The sequence below is a fragment of the Rhinolophus ferrumequinum genome, chromosome 5, assembly GCF_004115265.2.
Source record: "Rhinolophus ferrumequinum isolate MPI-CBG mRhiFer1 chromosome 5, mRhiFer1_v1.p, whole genome shotgun sequence".
NCBI classification, from domain to species: Eukaryota; Metazoa; Chordata; class Mammalia; order Chiroptera; family Rhinolophidae; genus Rhinolophus; species Rhinolophus ferrumequinum.
The window spans coordinates 79,120,112-79,141,036 of NC_046288.1; the positions used below are offsets into that span (position 1 = coordinate 79,120,112).

Sequence of the window (20,925 nt, forward strand, 5' to 3'; positions counted from 1 at the left end):
CAATGTTCCATGCAACAGTGACCCCAGTTTAGACAGAAGACCCCAATATACATAGGTCAAACGTGTAAGCAAGTTCAAGCCAGATTTCACCATTGTCTGTAAGGTAAAATTGAATTTTATGCAACTAGCCATCTGTATATTTCCCCATCTCCATTTTGACTTTACTTAGGTTTACTACAGTTTTGCATTCTTCTATAAAGTTCATTTGTTTAAATATGGGCTTCTTGTGGGTCTTCCATTTGGTGACTGGTTAGCAGTGTGCTGGCCATCTTTGGTTTATTAAAGGATGTCTTAACCATGAACTATCAAAGGGGCTAAAATCAACTTCCTTTAAAATTCTAATATTTTTCTTGTATTCAATCTTTTATCTATACTATATCACTGCACATGAATTAGAACCGCACATCACAAAATTGCACAGGGATTACAAATATTACATCCAGTCTGCATAAAATCGAATTCCACTACTGACCAGATCACAAAATGGCTGCACTCTCTAATCTAAAACTAATTTGCATATTGTACACATGTAGGACAATTTTTTTAACTTGAAGTCACAATAATGCATGCAAGTTTGCTTTTTTAAACAAATTTTATAATTTGTTCATGCTACCTAGATTCAAGAGAGCTTTTTTTGAACATTTGCAATACCTCACCTCGTTAGTTAATAATTCTAGTGCATGCATATGGTGTATACAGGTAAGTAAACATGCATTTTTTCACATTCTAAAACTATGGCAGTTTAGGCCATATTGTGCTGCCTGCATTTTATCTGCAATGCAGTGTGTCTCTAACGTTTTCAATCCCGTATTAATAGGTGGCATTTACACATAACACCTATATAGCAGCAAAGCTAATACAGCTTGTGATTAAAAATGTTTAAAAATAGCTAATAAATCAGATTATCTTGAGGTATTATTTCTTGCAAGTCAAAATGGAGAGCAAAAAAATCAACCCTAATTTTAGTTTATGTATACACTGAAAATAGCAACAATAAAAATAAGCATTTGTAGCAGACATCTTCCATCTTCACTATTAAGTATTTTGCTACCTTTGGTAATTCCCGGGGCAGATCTTGAAGTGAAAAACCCACGTTTAGAAATAAGTGCACGCTTCACCCACAACATAGCAGCAGACTGTTCGCCCCTATGCAACACATTCTTGTATCTAATTTTAACTTTACATATAAAAATAACTTGGAGAAAATACAAAAAAACATTTTATTTTAACATGAAAATATCACAAAAATCAGTAAGCCTGAGATGTAGGGTTTTGGTGAAAAACAAGAGGCTTGTAGTGTTTTGGCTGCTGATAAAGATGCATGTATTGATAGCTGGGGTGAAAGCAGAAGAATGCACTTATCTCTTCTGCGTGTGTCTCCAGACACAGTAAGCCACATGCACCATTGCTTTCCTGGTTCGAGGCCGGGGCGCTTTTCTTAGTTCCAGCGAAAGTGGATCTGACGTGGGCGATCGGCACCTTCCTTTACCAATGGCTTATGGAACTCACGTCCCGCACGAGAGTGGATATTTGCCCAACAAAACTCACAGTAATACTGCAGGCAAGTGACATTGGCACAAAAAAAGGGAGCAAATTTTCCACCACAGCGTGCGCCCTGGCACTCATCACACATCTGGTCATCGAGCACATATGGCTTTACCTCCACCTAGAAAAAGACGAAAAATGTCTCATTAAGTCTGCTTCAGAAATCATTTTAGTAGTATTTTAAAATGTTCCTAGTGTTCTAGCGAAAAGGACCAGCATTAAACATTGAGAAAGTAGGCAGCTTGCCAGGGAAATAGCTTTACCATATAGTTGGTTAAAAAAATAAAATCATTTTGTTTCTTGCACTAATCATCTTTTTATATGGTGTTTCATGTTCATAATTGACCATATGACTAAATGAATGCTTAGCTTTGTAATTTTATTATATTTTTGGTATTGTAATCTTCAGAAGGCTATAAACTGAATGGTATTTACTGTATTTTCCAAAGACAAAAAATACTTTTAAAAACCATAAAAATCTAATTGATTAGCAAAACATTCCACCCTCGCTTTTCTCGAAGTAACATCTTGAAAACACCTGTGTGCTAATATTTTCAGAGGTAGGGATGACCATGAGTAAAAAAGTAAAGGGCCTTTACTTTTTTACTCATGGTCATCCCTACCTCTGAATATCCAAGTAGTCATGGACGACAAAAGGTTTTTACATCTTTTTTTCCTCTTTCCAATACCACCTGTGAGATGGCATGACCCTAATAGCCACTAATTATGGCAGCTCTTCTCTTCTGCAGAGAGAGCTGTACCCTGCTTGTAAATAACTGGTACAGAACCAGAATTGAAGATAATGCTATTGAGGGCACGTCTATACCGTGAATTTATAAAATATTAAGTCGAAGTTCTGTGAAGGCCTGATGTAGTAGACTTCAAACTCAAGTAAGGTCTGAACATTAAACCTCTTAACCTCAGTTTCCACATCTGTTAAATGAGGATAAAAGAACCTGCCTTACAGAGGGAAGACTGAATTATGCAAGTAAAAGCATTTAAGATAATGCTTGGCACATGGTAAATAAATATTCTGTAAATTAGCATTAGCTGCTACCGTGTTTCCCTGAAAATAAGACCAGGTTTCATATTAATTTTTGCTCCAAAAGATGCATTGTGTTCAGGGGATGTCATCCTGAAAAATCATGCTAGGGCTTATTTTCCAGTTAGGTCTTATTTTACAGGCAACACGGTATTAACTGAGATAGCCTTGCTTTCTTGTTTGTAGTAACTTTATGAACAAAAGTTTACTACCTTTGTCTGACTGAATGGTGTTGGGCAGCCTAATATTTCAGCCTTCCCTGAGGAGAGCAGAGAAAATTGAGTATTTATAGAGCTTGGTTTGAGATAAGGTAGTGTGTGTCGGCAGTAAAAAAATGACCCAACAATTTCTATTCTGAATGTATTCTACTAAAATACTTGCATGTGTGCAGACACTGAATACATAAGGGTATTTTCTACAGCATTATTTGTAACAGCAACAACAACAAACTGGAAACAACCTAAAAGTTGATGAAAAGGACTGTAAAACAAACCTTTCATAAGAAGGTAATGGAATTACATTGTTGTTTATATGTATTTGTATTTCATTAATTAGGGTTAGGATAAACATATTTTATGTATATTAGACATTTTGCTTTTCTGAATTGTCTGTATCTTATGCGTATTTTCTTGCTGGAGTTATTTTATTTTCCTTTTAATTGATTTATAAGTTCCCTTTGCCAGTTAAAGATTTTTAACCTTTTTTCCACTGGCGTTTTATTTTTAAAACAATCTTTGATACAGATTCTAAAATTTTTATGCTCAAACTTTATCTTTCATCTTTTTCCCTTATGGATTCTATCTTGAGTGCCAGACTACTATTTTTGATTCATTATCTTCATTATAACTATAACTAAGGAAGAACTTTACTATGATCACAGAATATATTAAGGTAGCATGAGAAGTACTGGATTGCATTTCATCAGATGATAAATTCCATGAGCACAGGAAAGTATCCATTTGTTCGACACTCAGTACTTAGTACCTAGCTGAATATCTAACACAAAGTTAAAACTATAAATAGTTGAATAAATGTAGGACATTTACAAATGTTTTCTGGTGTTTCTTCCTCATGGTTATTTCTTGCCATGGATTTTAAGCAAACTGAAGACAGTTTCTGTGCTGTTTACTTTGTTTCCATAATACCTCATAAAATGCCAGGTGTAGGCACTCAAGAGTTACTTAATGGAAAACTATTGAATAACATTTTATAAATGCAATGATTTCAATGATTTCATTTTAAAATTCTAGATATTATTTTATAAAGCTAATCTAACTGAAAATCATAGACTTCAAAGATGAAAACTGGATTTCAAACTGATTTATGATTTTAGAGTATAATTAAAATCTATTTCTGATTAATAATAATCTCTAAAACTCTTGTATGTGTGAAACAGAGTTTCATCAGTTCTTCACCGATTCTTATTTTCCATAATACCTTACTAGCAGATAATCTTAAAAAATCCTCTCCTCACAGGTATTTCAGTGGCTTTTTAAGAAGGCATGTGTTTCTCAATTCACTTGCTCTGCACCCGGGTTGCTCTGAGATTAGCCTGGTTGTAAATAACTGGTCCTTCACCATTATTTCAGAAACAAAGAGATCTGAGGTTTCGCACTGCAACAACCTTTCCCCCTGCTTCTGCACATTGAACAACTACAATTATACACAGTGTAACTAATTTCCTCCAGACGCTATCACCTGTCTGCAAAAGTAGGGGTTAGATCAGTGGTCGGTTCAAAGTGACCGCACATCAGAACCATCAGCAGAGCCCTGGCTGCATCCCAGACCCATTACAGCAGAATCTCTCTCTGGGTGAGGCCCAGCTGTCAAGGTTTTTCTAAAGTTCCCAGGTGACTTTAATGTGCAGCCAAGGTTGAAAACCACTGAATTAGAGAAACTCTAAGGTTCAAATAAGTTCAAAAAATTTTCATATGCATGTCTGAATAAAAGCAGAGCCTTCTCTCTCTTTTTTCTTTCTTTTTTTTGCAACATTTTCAGTAGCAATGCAAAAAAAAAAAAAAAAAAAAAAAGCCACTCTGCTGTATAAACTGAACCTATGCTGTACTTCTTTTCTAAATGGGATGGTTTGGTAGTGAAACTGATGGCACTACTAGAGTCCATGGCCAATCAGCATTAGTTAACCAGCTCCCCTGACCCAAAAATAGTCTTTTATTGTGCAAATGGCCTCAGAAAAGAAGGTTCAAGACACTGTTACACTGGGAAAATAACCCACTCAAATTATATCTACCAATTTAGATACAAAAAAGTTAATTTACCTTATATTGTTAGTGTATCTCATCTCCACTATAAATGTAAACATGATTATTTTAGAACATTGCTTAGGTTTACATAGGAATGATTCACAGATTTTAATATGAAATAGATTTGTAAATGAACAACTGAGTTTTGTTCACTCCTTTCCCCTAGTTTAGATCATACTCAGTACTCAGAATTATTCAATGGGATGGCTTTCAGTTAGCATTCATAGGACTTCCTGAAAGTTCTCATTGTGATGACCTAAGCAATGCCACTAAAGAGTGTTTTAAAGTTTAGGACAATTATTTTGTATATTTAGTTTGTACACTTATTATTGTATTTTTATTTTAGATTTTATAACAAATGACAAATAAGTAACGCTTAAATAGCATTTAGTACCAAACTCTTAAGTCTTCTACATATGTGAATTCATTTAATCCACAAAATAAATGTGAGGGAGATATTATTATTGTTTTCCACTTTTATAAGTGAAGAAAAAGAGGCACAAAGAAGGTTAATTTGCCCAGGAACACAGAACAAATGGTGGAAATGGAACTTCAGGTACTCTGACTCCAGAGTACAAACTCTTAAAACAAGCTCTGCCTCCATGATTGGAAAGATTTTAAGACCTTATTGGCTGATAAAAAATTTTGACATGCCTTAAAATGACATTTGTATTTTCTATATTATACCTCAAGTTTAAAGTACGTTCAAGAATTTTACATGTCAAAGGTATACTGATTTAATACATATCTTTTAAGAGTTAAGGAAATATAAAAAGCATTCAGTATAGTAAGCTTTGTATCAGCACCTCAGTCTAGGACATGAGTGATTACCCAATATGCAACTTACGCGTTTATCAATATCACCGTGCTGAAGCTGAACAAACCGAGCACTAATGGCAGCAATATAGCTCTGTTGATTGGAGAAAGCAACTCGACCAGCACCTTTTGGGTATTTTAGCTCAGGATCTGTATCAATTCCTGCGTAACAAACTCCACCATATAGCCGGTCCATGATCATGGCAAGTTCCACTTCAAAAGGAAAAGAAGTTCACATCAAAGGTGAGAACATAGTAAATCAATAACTTTTAAATAGTTTAAAAATAAATAAATAAAATAAAAATAAAAAATAGTTTTTTACAAAGTAAAAGTCAATAGATGAAATAGTTTCATGCTGTTTTTTAAATCCAGTCCTTTCACTTGTATACTAGATCCCACTTGCTCTCACTACAGAATTACTTTGGTAATTCTCTCAGCTTTCTTACTATTGGTTTTTCTCTCTATCCTGGATCCTTCCCAAGAATGCTGTAATTTGCCTCATCTTAACAACAACAACAAAAAATCTCTTAACCCTGTTTCTCCCTTTCAGTGACTACTTCATTTCTCTGTTCCACTTTATAGACAAACTGCTAAACATTTACTTTACTCCTCAATCCTTTTCTTCCCTTTCTTTGTTCAACCTTCACAACCAGACTTTCACCCCATAACTCCACTTCAATTGCTCATGTCAAGGTCACCTTCCCCACTGACAAGTACAATGGTCAGCCAACCTGTAAGCAGCACTGAACACACTTAATCTCTTCCTTCTCCTTGAAATATTTTCTCCCTCTGGCTTCCAGGATATATTGTTCTAATTCTCCTCCTACCTCACTGTAATTCCTTCCTACTCTTCCTTGCTAGTCCTCCTCAACTCCTTGACTTTTCACTCTCAAAGTACCCTAGGTTCCAGTCGTTGGACATCTCCCTACATTCGTGGCTTGGGTGACATCATCCTGTGTCATGGCTTTGCATACCATCTAACTGTTTTCAGCTCCTACATTCCTCCAGTTGGACCTCTCCCCTGGACTCCAGACTCATCTATGCAACTGTCCACTGGACAGCTCACCCTGACACTTCACAGACACTGCGACACTCCTGTGCACGCCTGACCATCTACCTGACATTAAACCTGCCCCAGTGAGTTTTTGCTGATTCAGTTAGCAAGCACCAGAAAAGAGGAAGTTGCCAAGTCAGGACCTTGGGCTTCATCCTTTCTATTTTCCTTTTCCCTACTGCACAGGCAGTTCTGTGTGCCTGATTTTCAGGACATATCTGGAGTACAATCACCTCACTAACATCCTGTTCCAAACTACCATTATTTTCTATCTGGATCATGGCAATAGTCTTACGTATTTGCTTCTCATTCCCCCCTGCCCCCAAGTTTATTTGCAAAAGATCAAGTGATTCTCTTAAAAAAAAAAAATAAATAAATACAGGTTTCCCCCCATTATCCAAAAGTAGAGGGTTCTTTTGAAAACTTTTGTAAAGGTTAGCAAAATTTAAAGGCAAAAATCCTCTTAGAATTCTTTTAGTTAGCTAAAACAGGTCTGATGTAAGTGTTTTGTAAAAGTGTAGTAGTGCAAAGTAAGGCAAACTTTTGAAAGGTGGAGATACCTGTTATCAGATACCAAGGGCTTAACTGAAATTTCTACTTGGGAGCTCTGAACAGTGTCACAGACTTGCTTTCAAAACGAAGACCCAAATCTTCCCTCCAATCTGCTCCTTCTCCAGTGTTCCTTATTTCAGTAAAAGGTACCACTATCTACCTAGTGGCTTGAAAGTGAAAGCTGAGATTCAACCTTTGCATTTACCTGGTGACATCTGTTCACTTGGCTCTTTCTCCAATCCCACCACTAATCTAAGCCGCCACTGTCGGTCTCCTGGACTGCAGTCATGGGCAACTAAATTGGTCTACCAATATTTACTCTCAACCTGGCTCTCCCCTTCATGAGTCAATAGTTAAAATGATCTTTCAAAAATGCAAATGTGATCATGTCTCTTTGATTAAAACCTCTTCACTGGTTTCCCCTTACTCTGACGATAAATACCAAATTAGCCTATTTGACCTGACTCCTGGTTTATTTTTCAGTGTCTTCCTGCACCTCTCCCCTCACTCCTTACATCCCTCATCAGCCACTCTGGGCTTCTTTCAGGCCCTCCAATGCATTCTGCTTCCGACTACTGAAGACCTTTGAATACGCTGTTCCCTTTACCTGAAACTCCACAGAACCCTCCCTACTACCCAAACCTATTCCTTCCGTTCAATCTTTATGTGTCAGCTCAAATACAAGTATCTTTAAAATATCACACTGCATCACAGTCCCTTGCCACATGCTCTTCTATTCCCTAGTCTTTCTTTGCAGCAGTTATGTTCTGTAAGTATTTACATGTGTGAATAGTTTTTTAAACTGCATCCCCCATCTAGAAGAGGATATTCTCAGTGATGGCAGGCACTAATACACTTCACAGGATACAATGCTTGTAGAGTGGGCATTTTCATCTACAATCATGTTCCTCCATGACATCATCTGGTAAATTTCAGGTTCCTGGTTACTAATGAACAGGAGTTTACCATTCACTTATTTAAAGTGCTATTTAAGAAAAAAAAATTCCTTTTTTCTCCTTCAAATATCAGAATCAACCCACATTAAAAACAAAAAAAACCCCAAAAAACCAACAAAAATAACCAGACAAAAAAATTTCATATCTTAGAGAGTTACACTTAAGAAGTCAGAAGTATTTGAGTGGATTCTTTTTATAGTCTGTTTGAAGTTAGCTCTTAATATGGATAGATGACTGTCCAATTCTCCAGTTACTTGGTGGTTTTAAGAACGGTTCTCCGAATCTGTCTCAGAATTACGTAGTTAGCAACTACTGGGGCATGAGGAGTCTGCCCGGGTCTACCCAATAGTGCCATGTACACAATAGCTACCAAATGTTTACTGAATTATTTAATTCATATTTAAATGCTTTAACACACACATAATTCGTTAACAGTCCACTTACCAGCCCTTAGTGGCCTAGGAACACCTCCAACAAAAATTGTTTTTCGAGGATCCAGAGGCTGAGAACCGTCCATCACAAAATCACTATCACTTAAATTCCAAGGACGGATCTGAACCTATAAAAAAACGGACATTACTTTATTGGGTCTTATTCCCTCGTAGTTTATGCTGTTTTGTGCCAATTAATAGTGGTCCTTTCATTGTTTAAATTTTAGATAGCTGGATTTGGAAACAAATTATGACCTTTTTTAATATCTAGAAACAATAAATTATCCAAAATTTAAACAACTGAGCTCTTAAATGGTGGTTTAATCTTTTTCCACTAACAATCATTTCAAAATAGTTTTTGGAAAACTTGCACTTGTAGCTTACAGTTCACGTAATATTTACTTACTGGTTTATCTTTGATGGTAGGGCTGGAAACACACAGATAGAGTTTTCCATCTTCTTCAATACAAGCATCAATTAGTGCCTGAACTGAGCTCTCTTCTTGAAAGAGAAGGAATGCATAGCCTGTAATAACCATGAAAAATTAGGTAATACATCAATGTAAGTGATTTCACCCCAAATTTCATTATTGTTTATAAAATATAAGTTTTTGAGAAAGAGGAAAAAAACCTATCAAATAGGATTAGAATCATTATACAATATCCTGTGGAACACACACAAAAATATACGCTCAGTAAATTAATTAACTGCTTTATATACAGCACTTCCTATTCAGTACTGTGCTAAAAGCTTTCCGTTAACTCTTTTGTTTGATTCTCACAAGGCTATGAAACATTATTCCCATTTTATAGAGAAAACTGAGGTATCAAGTGGTTAATCACTAGCTCAAAACCAGTCACATAAGCAAGTAATGGGCTGAGTAATTTTAAACTCAGGTCAGCGCCAAAGTCTCCCATGCTCTTTCTGGTAGTGATAGCACCTTCTTAAAGAATTTTGAAGGATTAATCAGTTGAGCATCTTCGGAGCTGAAGTTTCCTATAAATGCCCTTGGGGGTAAGAACATCTACAGCATACTTTTAGACTAGAGCACACTTGGAAAGGCCCAGGAATTTCCATAAGTAGAGGGAAAATTCCACAGTCAACCTGACAACTTCCAAATGATACTAAGAAAACTACCCTATGGAGGCTGGAACGAAACCTTCAGGATAGGTCAGAACTTTTAAATCAAGTCTCAACTTGGATGAACCATTTTTTTCAGTCTGGAGACTATTTAGACTTGTAGATCCAAGCTCTTGCTTACATTCCTGTACCATTGGGAAACATGCCCTTCCTTCTTTCCTTATTGAAAATCAATTGTCAATCTTTAATCAATCATGCATCCAGCAGGCAGGACAGACTTCATTATAAAAAGAAGGCATCAAAATTTACATTCCAAGTTTACTATTATGTGATTATTCCCAGCAGCTGATAACTATAAATGACCTAAAAACATTTCTTTCCTTGACAAGATTTCTGTGCAAATAAGCACAGAGCCCTGTAATCTAGTCCTAATATGAAGAAACCATCAAGCAGTCCACGCCCATCTGTTCCATTAAACAATGGGAGGTATGAGGCTATGTTTCATATAGAATTCAAAAAACACAGCTTATTGCTAACAATGGCTTTTTATTGCCACAAAGTTCTAATGTGACACAGAAGTACTTCGTTTTAATAAAATTGCATTACTTTATTGCATAGATAAGACATCAAACCAACCTACACAAATAGAAACTTCCAAAGGTAAAATTATAAAAGATTAGGAAACACATCTTAGAATCTTTTCAACTACTAGAAACAATTTAAATATGCTTGAAAAAAAATGAATACTGGTTTTCTTTAAGTGAAAGCTTTAATTTTGACACAAGCCAAGCATTTCAGAGTTACAATTGTTTTGTAATAAGTGAGAGGATATAAAACTAATTTACTAAAACAGTATTTTAAATTCAATATTTTAAATGTTGCTTAAATTTTGTGATATTATTTTTGTTATAATTATTTTAATATTACCTAATTTTAAAATAATACTTTAAGTTCAGTATTTTTAATATTGCTTTATTATTTTTGTGATTGTTAGGAAATAAATGTTCATACCACAAAAATTAATTAAGGAACATGGCAGGTGAATTATGATCTAGCTAAGGTGAGCCATTAAATATTAAAATACTCTTACCAAAACAAACCATCTAGTAGTTCTTAAACCGTAGTAGAGTAAGCTAATATTCACGTAGGGTGAACGTCATTCACTGCAAATCCAACATGCATACACGTGTATACATGGCTCAGTACAGGGGCTCCAGTCACTGCCTCAATTACAAGGCACTTTCACCAACTGCATGGTTCTATACCAGTGTTTTCCAAACCATGAAAAATGATGAATTACAACGATGACAAAAATACTCAAAGGAACACGATTTGGGAACACTGGTTTTTGGCAATGGCCACAATTAACTATAATTGTACCAAAAAACACTTTGATTTGACATGCTAATATGTTTGTTTGTTTGTTATGCTTTCTGTTTGAGAAGATAAACTAGCAACCACCACAAAACCCACAGTGACAACGACAATGGCAATAGTAGTCACAAAGACTCAAGTATTCTGTTTCATCCAATTTATGCAACCCTTCTTCCTAGGCTTATAGTCCACCCTCCTCTTAAATGATCAAGAGGCTCATGGCAAAATTGTCTGTCTCCACACAAACCAATTCTAATTCCTTTTAAAAATTATATTTCAATTCCTGCCTGAAACTCTGTTCAACAATTTTTTTTTATCTATCTAAATTGCACAGTTTCTTTTAGATTTACTTCAAAACTTCTCAGTGAAGCCATCCCCCATATCTACATTAGGTCAAAGTAATTTCTCTATCCGACAGTCTTTACAGTTGTTTGTATCATGTGTTAGACAATTATTAATCCATGATTACCGGAAATACAAAGATGAGTAAAGATAGTCTTATACACTATTGGAAGAACCCGACATTAACAAAACAGTCATGCATTTTTAAAGTTGTAAAAATGTAATACTGCAACTGTTATGCTATGCAAACATGTTATGCTGTTTGTGCTATGAAAGAGAACAATGCTAGGATAGCCTGCATTTTAATTTGACCTCATTGGGTATGTCCTGAAAGTTTCCTGTGAGCAACTGATATTTAAGCTGAGATAAGTAAGGGATGTACAGATGCAGACACATGGGAAAAGCCTTCAGGCCAAGCGAACACCATACATAGAAGCCCTGGAGCAGAAGAAAGCAAGGTTGGTTTGTGGAACCAGAAGGGAACATGAAGCAATAGTGGGAGAAGAAACTAGAAAGATGAGGAAGCCAGAGGGCAAATGCATTTTTGCCTGTATTTTAACAGTAAAAGAAACCACTGAAGGGTTTTAAGCAGGAGAGCAAGAAGTAACACCATCACAGAAGTTAGAGACATTACTCTAGCTGTACTATGGGAGAGAAAATGGAGACAGCCACAGACGTGGACAGAACAGTCACATGCTTAAAGCAGTCCAGGCAAGGAATGACAGTAACTTATGTAGGAACATTAGAAACTAACAGGCATTTTTATTGAACACTCAATAAAATAAACTTTATAAAAGGACAAGATAGTAAAACTGTGGACAACAGGTTAAAATTAAACTAACAAATATCTGTATCTATACGGAGCTAATTTTCTAACACAAGGATTTGGGACCTCCAAGTCTGGGAAACTCCAAAATCATGTGAGAATTTAGTGTATATGAAGAAAGACCCATAGCTTTTATCAGATTCTCAAAGAGGCCTGGGATCCAAAATCCATGCTCAAAAGATAGTCGCAATTCCATTAGCATAAGATCTAAACTTAAGACAAATCACTGCATTATTACATTTCTCTAGAAAATTATATGAACTAAGTGGAGGTTACTTAATTTTCAGTGACAAAAAGTGGAGCTGGCTTGCATAATTCATCACCAGAAAACTTAGCTAGTTTTTGTATGCCAATAACTCTAACATGTTTCCTTTCCCAGAGCCAAAATCAAACCATTTAATAGGTCTACTGGAGTTTTTTCTAGGCTTAAAAATTCACTCAGCCATGAGAATACTACAGTGTTTTTTCTTTTCTAAAATTATTTCCAACATACTCAAAGAAAAGTCCTCATCTTTGAACTTTCCCCTTTATTTACTTCGAGAATCTGCCATTAGGAATTTGACTGGAATAACGTTCAACTCTCTCCCCTTGTCTCTGCTCCTCACTGGGGCCCGGGAAATCCTTCCTCTTCCCACCGACCGTGGCCTTGCTTTGAGCAAATCAACATCAGCATGAGTTGCGATTCTTGTACTCTGGTGACCGGCCACAGCAGTATCCTAGCAATAAGTGACTAGCACAACTACGTATCGTCTTCACATCTTGTCTCTATATACTTGGGGGTTTGCTGACCAGTCATTTTCTCCTCTATCAAAACTCCCCAACAGAGTATATACTGCTGTCGTGATCTGCTATTATTTGGAACACTTAAGTAAATTTTGCAATATTTAAACTATTCATTGGTTTATATTTTAGTCTCCATACGGATCATAATTTCACTTGAAATTATGAAGAAAGTTTTTTATATGTCTGTACTCAAATTACTTAGAACGATGCTTTAGACAGAAAAAAAAATGAACATCTGAGTCTTTGAAATCATCATCAAATCATAGAAAAAGCACAGCAAGTCTCTTATAATTCCTGAATGGCTTAAAGTGAAACTGGAATAGTTCTCAGGACCATTTTGCCTCACTCCATACATGTTACCAACCTCTACAACTTCTTAGTTTTTATACAAAGATGTACTCATATTCAATTTTAAAAGAAAACACTAAGTAATTGATATTGTCTTTTTTTGCTCTTATATAACTGATTCCCCAGCAAATATTAACAATAAAAATCCTTACCTTTTGGTGGAAAATAGGACTTGCTTTCTGCTTTATGAGGCCAATCTACTACCAAAGGCCCAAATCTTCTGAAGCTAGCAGTTATTTCATCTTAAGAAAGTACAATAATATGGATTAGGAATTAGCTTTAATGATTCATTCTAAAAAATCCCATGTAAGTTACTTTAAAGATTTAATATTTAAAAGTACCAAACAGCCTAAAATAGATTAGAATATAAAGAGTTAAAATGTTCAATATCCTTATTAAAATAATACATAAAACTTAATAACTATTTTAGTAAAAATAAATTCATTTTTAATCAATTGGTCAGAATAATCAATTCAGAATAATCAAGTGTGACCTTTGAAATTTTATATAACATTGCACAGATACTAACGGATTTATAGTACACCAAACCATAAATATCACTGGCTTGAAAAACATGCCAGCATTATGTTAAATTAAGTAAATAGATCCATTACTGCTTAATAATTAAAATCAAAGGAAAAAAAGGTCTGATAAAACAAAATGTGAAAATCTGTAATACTCAGAAAATATATTAGAGTCTGACACATGCCAGACCTGAAACACACACAGGTCACATCACATGATATGTCTCCATTTCACCAAATGGAAACCTTATTATACTGATTAATATATAGAATTAGTTTGTGAACATTTCGTAACTTAAAAAGCTCCTAAAATGTAGCAATATCATCTCCATTAGTTGAAAAAGTAGCAGATTTCTCACGAACATTAGATAGTTTTCGTATTTTTAATCTTTATCTTGAATTATTCTTTTGTTTTTATTACACATGATCATTTTTACATACATTTATTAGCCTTGGTACAACCTGAATTTCCTGTTTATGTTTTCTTGTCATTACTCTTTTGGGTTTTTTAGCCTCTTTCTTACTTGTTTGTAAGAGCACAAACAGGTAAAGAAAGAAATTGAACTTTTGACTGTCATGCATTACAGGTAGAGTTTCATGGTTGGTTGCATTTCATTGTGTGTGACAAAATATTTAAACACAGATGGACATCTATTATAACCCAAAATCTCAAGAGGTAAAAAATCCCATACCCCCATTCACATTTTATATATACACACACACACACACACATACACACACACACACACACAAACACACCACACACACACATACATACACACATATATACATATACATACGTATATATACATATATATGCACATATATACATATATATGTGTGTGTGTATATATATATATATATATATATACATATTTTTTAAGCCCAACTTATTACCTTACCTTCATCAATATCTGGAGGAAGACCACCAACAAAAACTTTTCGAGAGAAGCGTTCAATTCGCTCTCCGTTTTGATGAGCTGAGTAACATGTGGGTGAATTTAAAACACCAACTTGATCATTATGACCATCATCCAGCAAGCCATCATCTATTGGAAAGAGGGAAGAACGACCTAAAATACAAGAACAAATATTAACTTGAATCTCAGTTCTTAGAAAATGATAAATTGAAGTCAAGCATAAAAACAGCAATGACAAATTGAAAGGCTTAAAAAATGAAGGTGGTGACATAGGCATAAAAAATTAAGGGAAATTCAGATAGTTCAAGATTTTAATTACTTGGATTCAAGAGAAAAGCAGTCTGAGGAATGACTTAGAAATAAACACAGTCATATGACAACAAGTATACCACAACCAAACACTAGATCACATCAGTTTTTTATGGACAGTAGCAAGAATTTGATGTATGGGATGGTTAGACTGGATGTGTAACAGGAGAAACCTCTTAAAAATTGGTGACAAAATGGAAATGGCACAGACTAAATAGATAAGAAGACATATTAAAAAAAACAAAAAAAAAAAACACTTGCAGACTAGGGTAAGGACAAAGGCAACAAGCAATACTTACATATAAGATCTTGAATTAATTTAATATACATGTAATAAATTATATGAAAGGGTAGGCAGGGCTTCTGCACATGTGCAAAACAGAGAAAGTCATTCCCTCTAAGATTTCAGTCCCCATCTGTGCTCACCCTTCAGGATGTAACCCTGCATAGGGCACATACTGTATGATCCTCTGCAGCAATCCTGACGCTAGACCTCATGGGGATCAAAAAATAAAATGACCTAATAAAATATAGTCCCCTGCCCTCAAGAAATGCACATTTAGAAAAGATCTATACATATAATTATGGCACATATCCATAAGAAAGCTTCAAAGTGCTTCAGAAAAGGTATGTTGGAGGAAGGAAGTAGTCTGGCCAATAAATGGATAATTTCTTAAAACCCCAAGTGACACTGAATAATATTTGTGGTAAAATGGGAACTGCGGGCATTAGAAAGGGTAGGATATTTTTAAGTAGAGATATTTGTAAGGATATGGTTTTGAGTAAATTTTTCAAGTGGAAGAAAAAGAACATAAGAGAAAGTAGGAAAAATAAATTTAAGAAATATAGTCAAGGTTGGCTGAGACATGATGAAAAAGGAGAATAAAAGCTAGAAAAGCTCTTTGAGGCTAGTCAGAGTACTCAGCATTGAATGCCAAACTAAAAGACATTTTATTTAGTAGGTGATGAAAATAAACAGCTAGATACAAGGGTTCAAGCAAGACAATAACTTTTCTTGTGCTTCAGGAAGACTTATCTTCACAAATATGGTTAAAGTAGATAGAAATGAGATCAGAAGTTCTTCAAAAAATCCAGGAAGGATGGATGGCAGAAGTAAAAGTAGATGGGAAACAAAACAAAGAAAAAGAATGGAAAGAAGGAACCAAAAGAAGGTTTTCTAACATGAATGGTAAGAATCATTAAATATAAGGACAGTAGCGATCAGAAATTGGTACAAGAAAGGGAAATACATTTTAGTTAGATATGTAAAGTTTCATGTGTTGATAGGATGTTCAAAAGTAAATGTATGGAGGTTGCAAATGGAGTGGAGAAAGGAAGTAAGTCATATTTCTGAGGAAATAAAGGGAATCAGCTCCAGAGAGGTGATAGTTTAAGGTTCTTTGTAACATCACTGCTAAAAAATTCAGAGAAAAATGATAAGAATAATTCCTTGGGAAACTTATAAAGAAGAAATGGAACATTCAAGGTGATAGAGAAAGGAGTGATAAGAAAAATAAGAGGAAAACCAAAATATTGAGACAGAATACCAATGAAAAGTAATACTAGCAATGAAGTAACAATGAGAGATGTTAAGATAATGATTTTTAATAAATGACAATTGTGTTTGAAGACATGAATGATCTTTGAAGGTAGCAGTTTTAATAAACTTGGGTGGGAGTCACATTGCATGTAGAGCTTTGTAAAGTACAGACATCAGAAGAAGATGATTCTTTAGAAGTTTATTAGAGAAGGAAAAAGAGAAAACAAGAATGTAGACAGGTTGTTTTTCCTTCGAGATAGAATGAAGGATTTTTTTTTTTTTTGGATATGAAGGGAAGACAATTATATAATCTATAGCATATGCCTTAATATATACAAGTAATACATATTCAACATACAATATCATTAATATGTTATCTTATTAAAATACAACATAGCAAATGGAAGTGATATAAACAAAGACAATCTGAAATGTTACAGTCTGCATATAACTGGGGTTGGGGTGAGAAGGAGAGGGGTGCAGGTCTGAACTAGTTAGATGTTGGAAATAAGAATTTGAAGTTTATAAGACACAAAAACAAGGAGCAAGATCACACTGTGTATATAAACAATAGGAATTATTCTAGATTTAAATTCAGTTTCCATAAATTGTTCTGAAAGATACCCGTGTTTATTGAGTAACTTTGTAAATGTTAATTTAACTTCCCCAATACCTTTGCTATCAGAAATACGGACTAATGAAAAACAAGTGTCAATATTCCTTGTGATCAATGGAAAGAAAGTACTTCAATATGAAACTATTTTATGTAACAAAATGAACCTCATCAAGATCCATTAAAAACAATATTGTGAATAACTGGTTCAACTTTCTAACAGTAGATTAAGTAAATAATTCTATCTTTAAAAAGGAATAAGATGAGGCAGAGAAAACACATGCATACTAATTTTTAATATAAAATGAGAAATACAAATTTTATACTTATTTGAGACATGCCAATACTCTGGAGATTATTTCACTTTAAAGTGCCCTAACATACATACACAATTAGCAATCCCATAAATACAATAAACGAAGTCTTTCTAACAGGTGTTTTTCATGAGAAAAAGTATGAATCATATCATAAGTATTTAGGGTTTGTGAATGCAATGAGCAAGGAAATCACTATATAAGCAATGCCAGATAGAGAGGTGACTCAAAAATGACAAACTTTTATGTTAAATACATTATTCTAAGTATATTTACATTATAACTACATTTACAATTATTCTATATTACTAATGTTCTAACTATAATAAACATTACAGTTAGTAAAATAACTAGCAAAAATCTATAATCTATGTATCTATAATCTACTAACCAAAGTTCAGCTGAACAAAGGATGTAATGAAAAGATTAAGAACATATCACACTCTAACCATACTAACAAGAATCTTCAGTGCTGGAAAATAATGACCACTTTCTTTCTAGAAACCATAAAAGCTATAGAGTTAAATTAAAAGAGAAGCTAACAACAAATACCACCAACAAAAATATTACTTTGTACCTTGCCAATTATCCTTTCCTATAACCCAAACCAACATTATAAAAGGAGATCCACTAAATAATTATGTTTTCCATGTACAGTATACTTTACACATACTTTCTAAGAATTACACACACATATATTTAGTGCATGAAAATGACTGGCAATAAAGGTAAAATAACGTGGTGAGAGAAGTAGAATTTGATTATAAACTGATTTGGACTAAAATATTTACAATAGTTTTCATTCAAATTTAAATTACCTTTATCCTTTATTGCTCTGAAACTAGGACATATTTTTGGGTTCTTACACTCCAAAAGAATGAAACTGAACATTAATGAAAACAAAATATAAAATTTGTGGGATGTAGCAAAAGCTACAAACTTAGAGGAAAATTTCCATACTTAGACAAAAATTTATAGTTTTAAATGTATGTTAGAAAGCAAGAAATGCTTAAAATAAATAATCCTAGTTTCTGCAATAAACAGACAGAAAAAGAATAGCAAATTAAATACAAAGAGAGTAGGATAAAGGAAATAAAAAATGAAAATCAATGACATATAAAACAGAGACTAACATGAAAGAAAATCAATAAAGCCAAAAGTTAGCTATTTGAAACTTATAAAATTGACATCTCTAAGAGAAGTTCATCAAGAAAGAAAAAAAAAAAAAACACCTTAAATTACCAATACTAGGTATATATACAAAATTGTTTTTTTTCAACAATCATGTGTGTGTGTGTGTGTGTGTGTGTGTGTGTGTGTGTGTGTGTATATATATATATTTACAAGAAGTGGAGCTCAGCATTAGGAATAGAGACAGAGACAGTGGTAATGTAATGGCTGTATTCGATGTCAGAGGGGTAGCAGATAGGGGGAGGGGGTTATCACTGTGTGAGGGGTATAAATGATAAATGTCTATTACATTGTTTTGTACACCTGAAACTAATAAAAAAATATATAAAAGGCTAAAGATGGGAATATTATAAACAACTTTATGATAAATTCAAAACAAGAGGAAATAAATTCCTTGAAAACAATAACCTTTGAAATTAGCATAGAAGAAATATATATAATATTCAGAACTAAATAGATACAGAACTGAATAAATAAATATAGAACTGAATAGTTCTACAAAATTGCTGTTCTTTGTTCTTTAAATTCTGGTTCATTCATCAGTGAAGCCATCAAGGCCTGGAGTTTTCTTCGTGGAAAGTTTTGTTTTTAAGTTACAGATTTTATTTCTTTAACAAACCTAGAGCTATTCACCCACAAGCATGTGTATAAACATAATTATGAACACACAAATGAAAGGCAAACCAAAATTTTGTAATAGGAAAAGGTACAAATAGAAAAGGTAAGAATTAATGTAACGTCATATGAGATTAGTTATAATCAAGATTTCAGTAAGATTCTAGCTCTGACTGTAGTAGTTATGCTAACATGTCTAAACATTAGTAATTCTACTTGACTTTTCAGATTTTAGCCTTATTCTGGAAGCTCAGAATGAAGACATATACTAACATATCAATGGGTGCAGACAGGAGAGAAAAAGAAAACGTTACATTAAATTAGTCATTTTATAGCTTGAAGCTAAGCATGGTTCTTTAACCTCAGATGGTTCTTTGATCTCACTGTATTGTTCTGTATTTTTATTTACTGAATATTATTCTAAAAATAAAAACACAAACTATATTAATTAAGCATGAATATAAATATTCTTCCCATCTTCTAAAATACAGCAGCCACTCTGTTAGGGTAGACAGCCTACCAGTGTAATGGCACGATTTTTATTTAATATGCAAGGATAAAAAAGTACTATCAAAACAAAAGAAGTAAGTCCAGGACTGAACTCTCTTGAACATCTCTTTAATCAGAATCACTGACTGATCGGGCATATTTCTCCAAAGAACTTAGAATGGAGCTATAAGTACACTTATTACTTGAAAATATTCTGACTCAATTAACAAGTTTGTCCTTTTCTCATACAGGATGAATAAATAAACTTAAAACATCAATTATAACCTAGGTACCCTACATGTCTCTGTAAATTAATTTCTAGACAGATATATTGCCTTAAAATAAAGTTCACTACAATTTTGTTTCTTTTAAAAATTGGTATGGCTGGGTATAGGTGTAGAGCAGGCTGAGTCAATCTTTTCAAGGAGGAGGGGTCAGCAAAATTTTTCTGTAAAGGGTCAGACAGTAAATATTTCAGACTTTGCAGGCCATACATTCTGTGTTGCAACGACTCAACTCTGCCATCCTTGTAGCTTCAAGGCCACTAGGCAAAAAGTAAATGAATGTGTTCCAATAAAACTTTGTTTACAAAAACAGAAAGTTTGGCTTGTGGGTCATAGTTTGCTGAACATTTTTGTTTTGTTTTGTTTTTCATGCTTTGGAGATCTTGCCCATTCTCCGACAGTTATCAAAAGTATTTATCAAAGATGAAGGATTTTAGCCTTGATTTCATCATAAAAGTGTTTGTTAGTGGTGACATTATAGAATATACACTTACGCTGGCTACTTCACAAAACTGTTTAGAAGTCAAATGAATTCAATTTAATTTAATCAAATCAGAAAATCCTAGGTCAACTTTAAATTAATACATAGTATACTCTATTAATAGCTCCTTATTTATTATAGCACATAAATATGAATGGTTATACAGTCCGAATAAGTCCAAACTCTCTAGTTGAACTTCTATAATTTCACTCCCTTTATTTCTCTTGTATTATTC

The 20,925-nt window shown here is 34.0% G+C and overlaps 1 protein-coding gene across 5 annotated transcripts in view; it reads right to left on the reverse strand.

Moving 5' to 3' along the window:
- Nucleotides 1-20,925, reverse strand: part of CPEB2 (cytoplasmic polyadenylation element binding protein 2) — a 63,238-nt gene that overhangs the window by 2,305 nt on the left and 40,008 nt on the right. For all 5 annotated transcript variants that reach the window (XM_033105831.1, XM_033105830.1, XM_033105829.1 and 2 more), the window contains 6 exons: nt 14,837-15,007; nt 13,563-13,652; nt 9,064-9,182; nt 8,671-8,785; nt 5,696-5,877; nt 1-1,666 (listed from right to left, as the gene is read on the reverse strand). The exon at nt 1-1,666 is cut by the window's left edge and continues 2,305 nt beyond it. In XM_033105831.1, the coding sequence (XP_032961722.1) occupies nt 1,439-1,666; nt 5,696-5,877; nt 8,671-8,785; nt 9,064-9,182; nt 13,563-13,652; nt 14,837-15,007 (905 nt within the window). In that variant the 3' untranslated portion in view covers nt 1-1,438. The remainder of the gene's footprint in view (nt 1,667-5,695; nt 5,878-8,670; nt 8,786-9,063; nt 9,183-13,562; nt 13,653-14,836; nt 15,008-20,925) is intronic.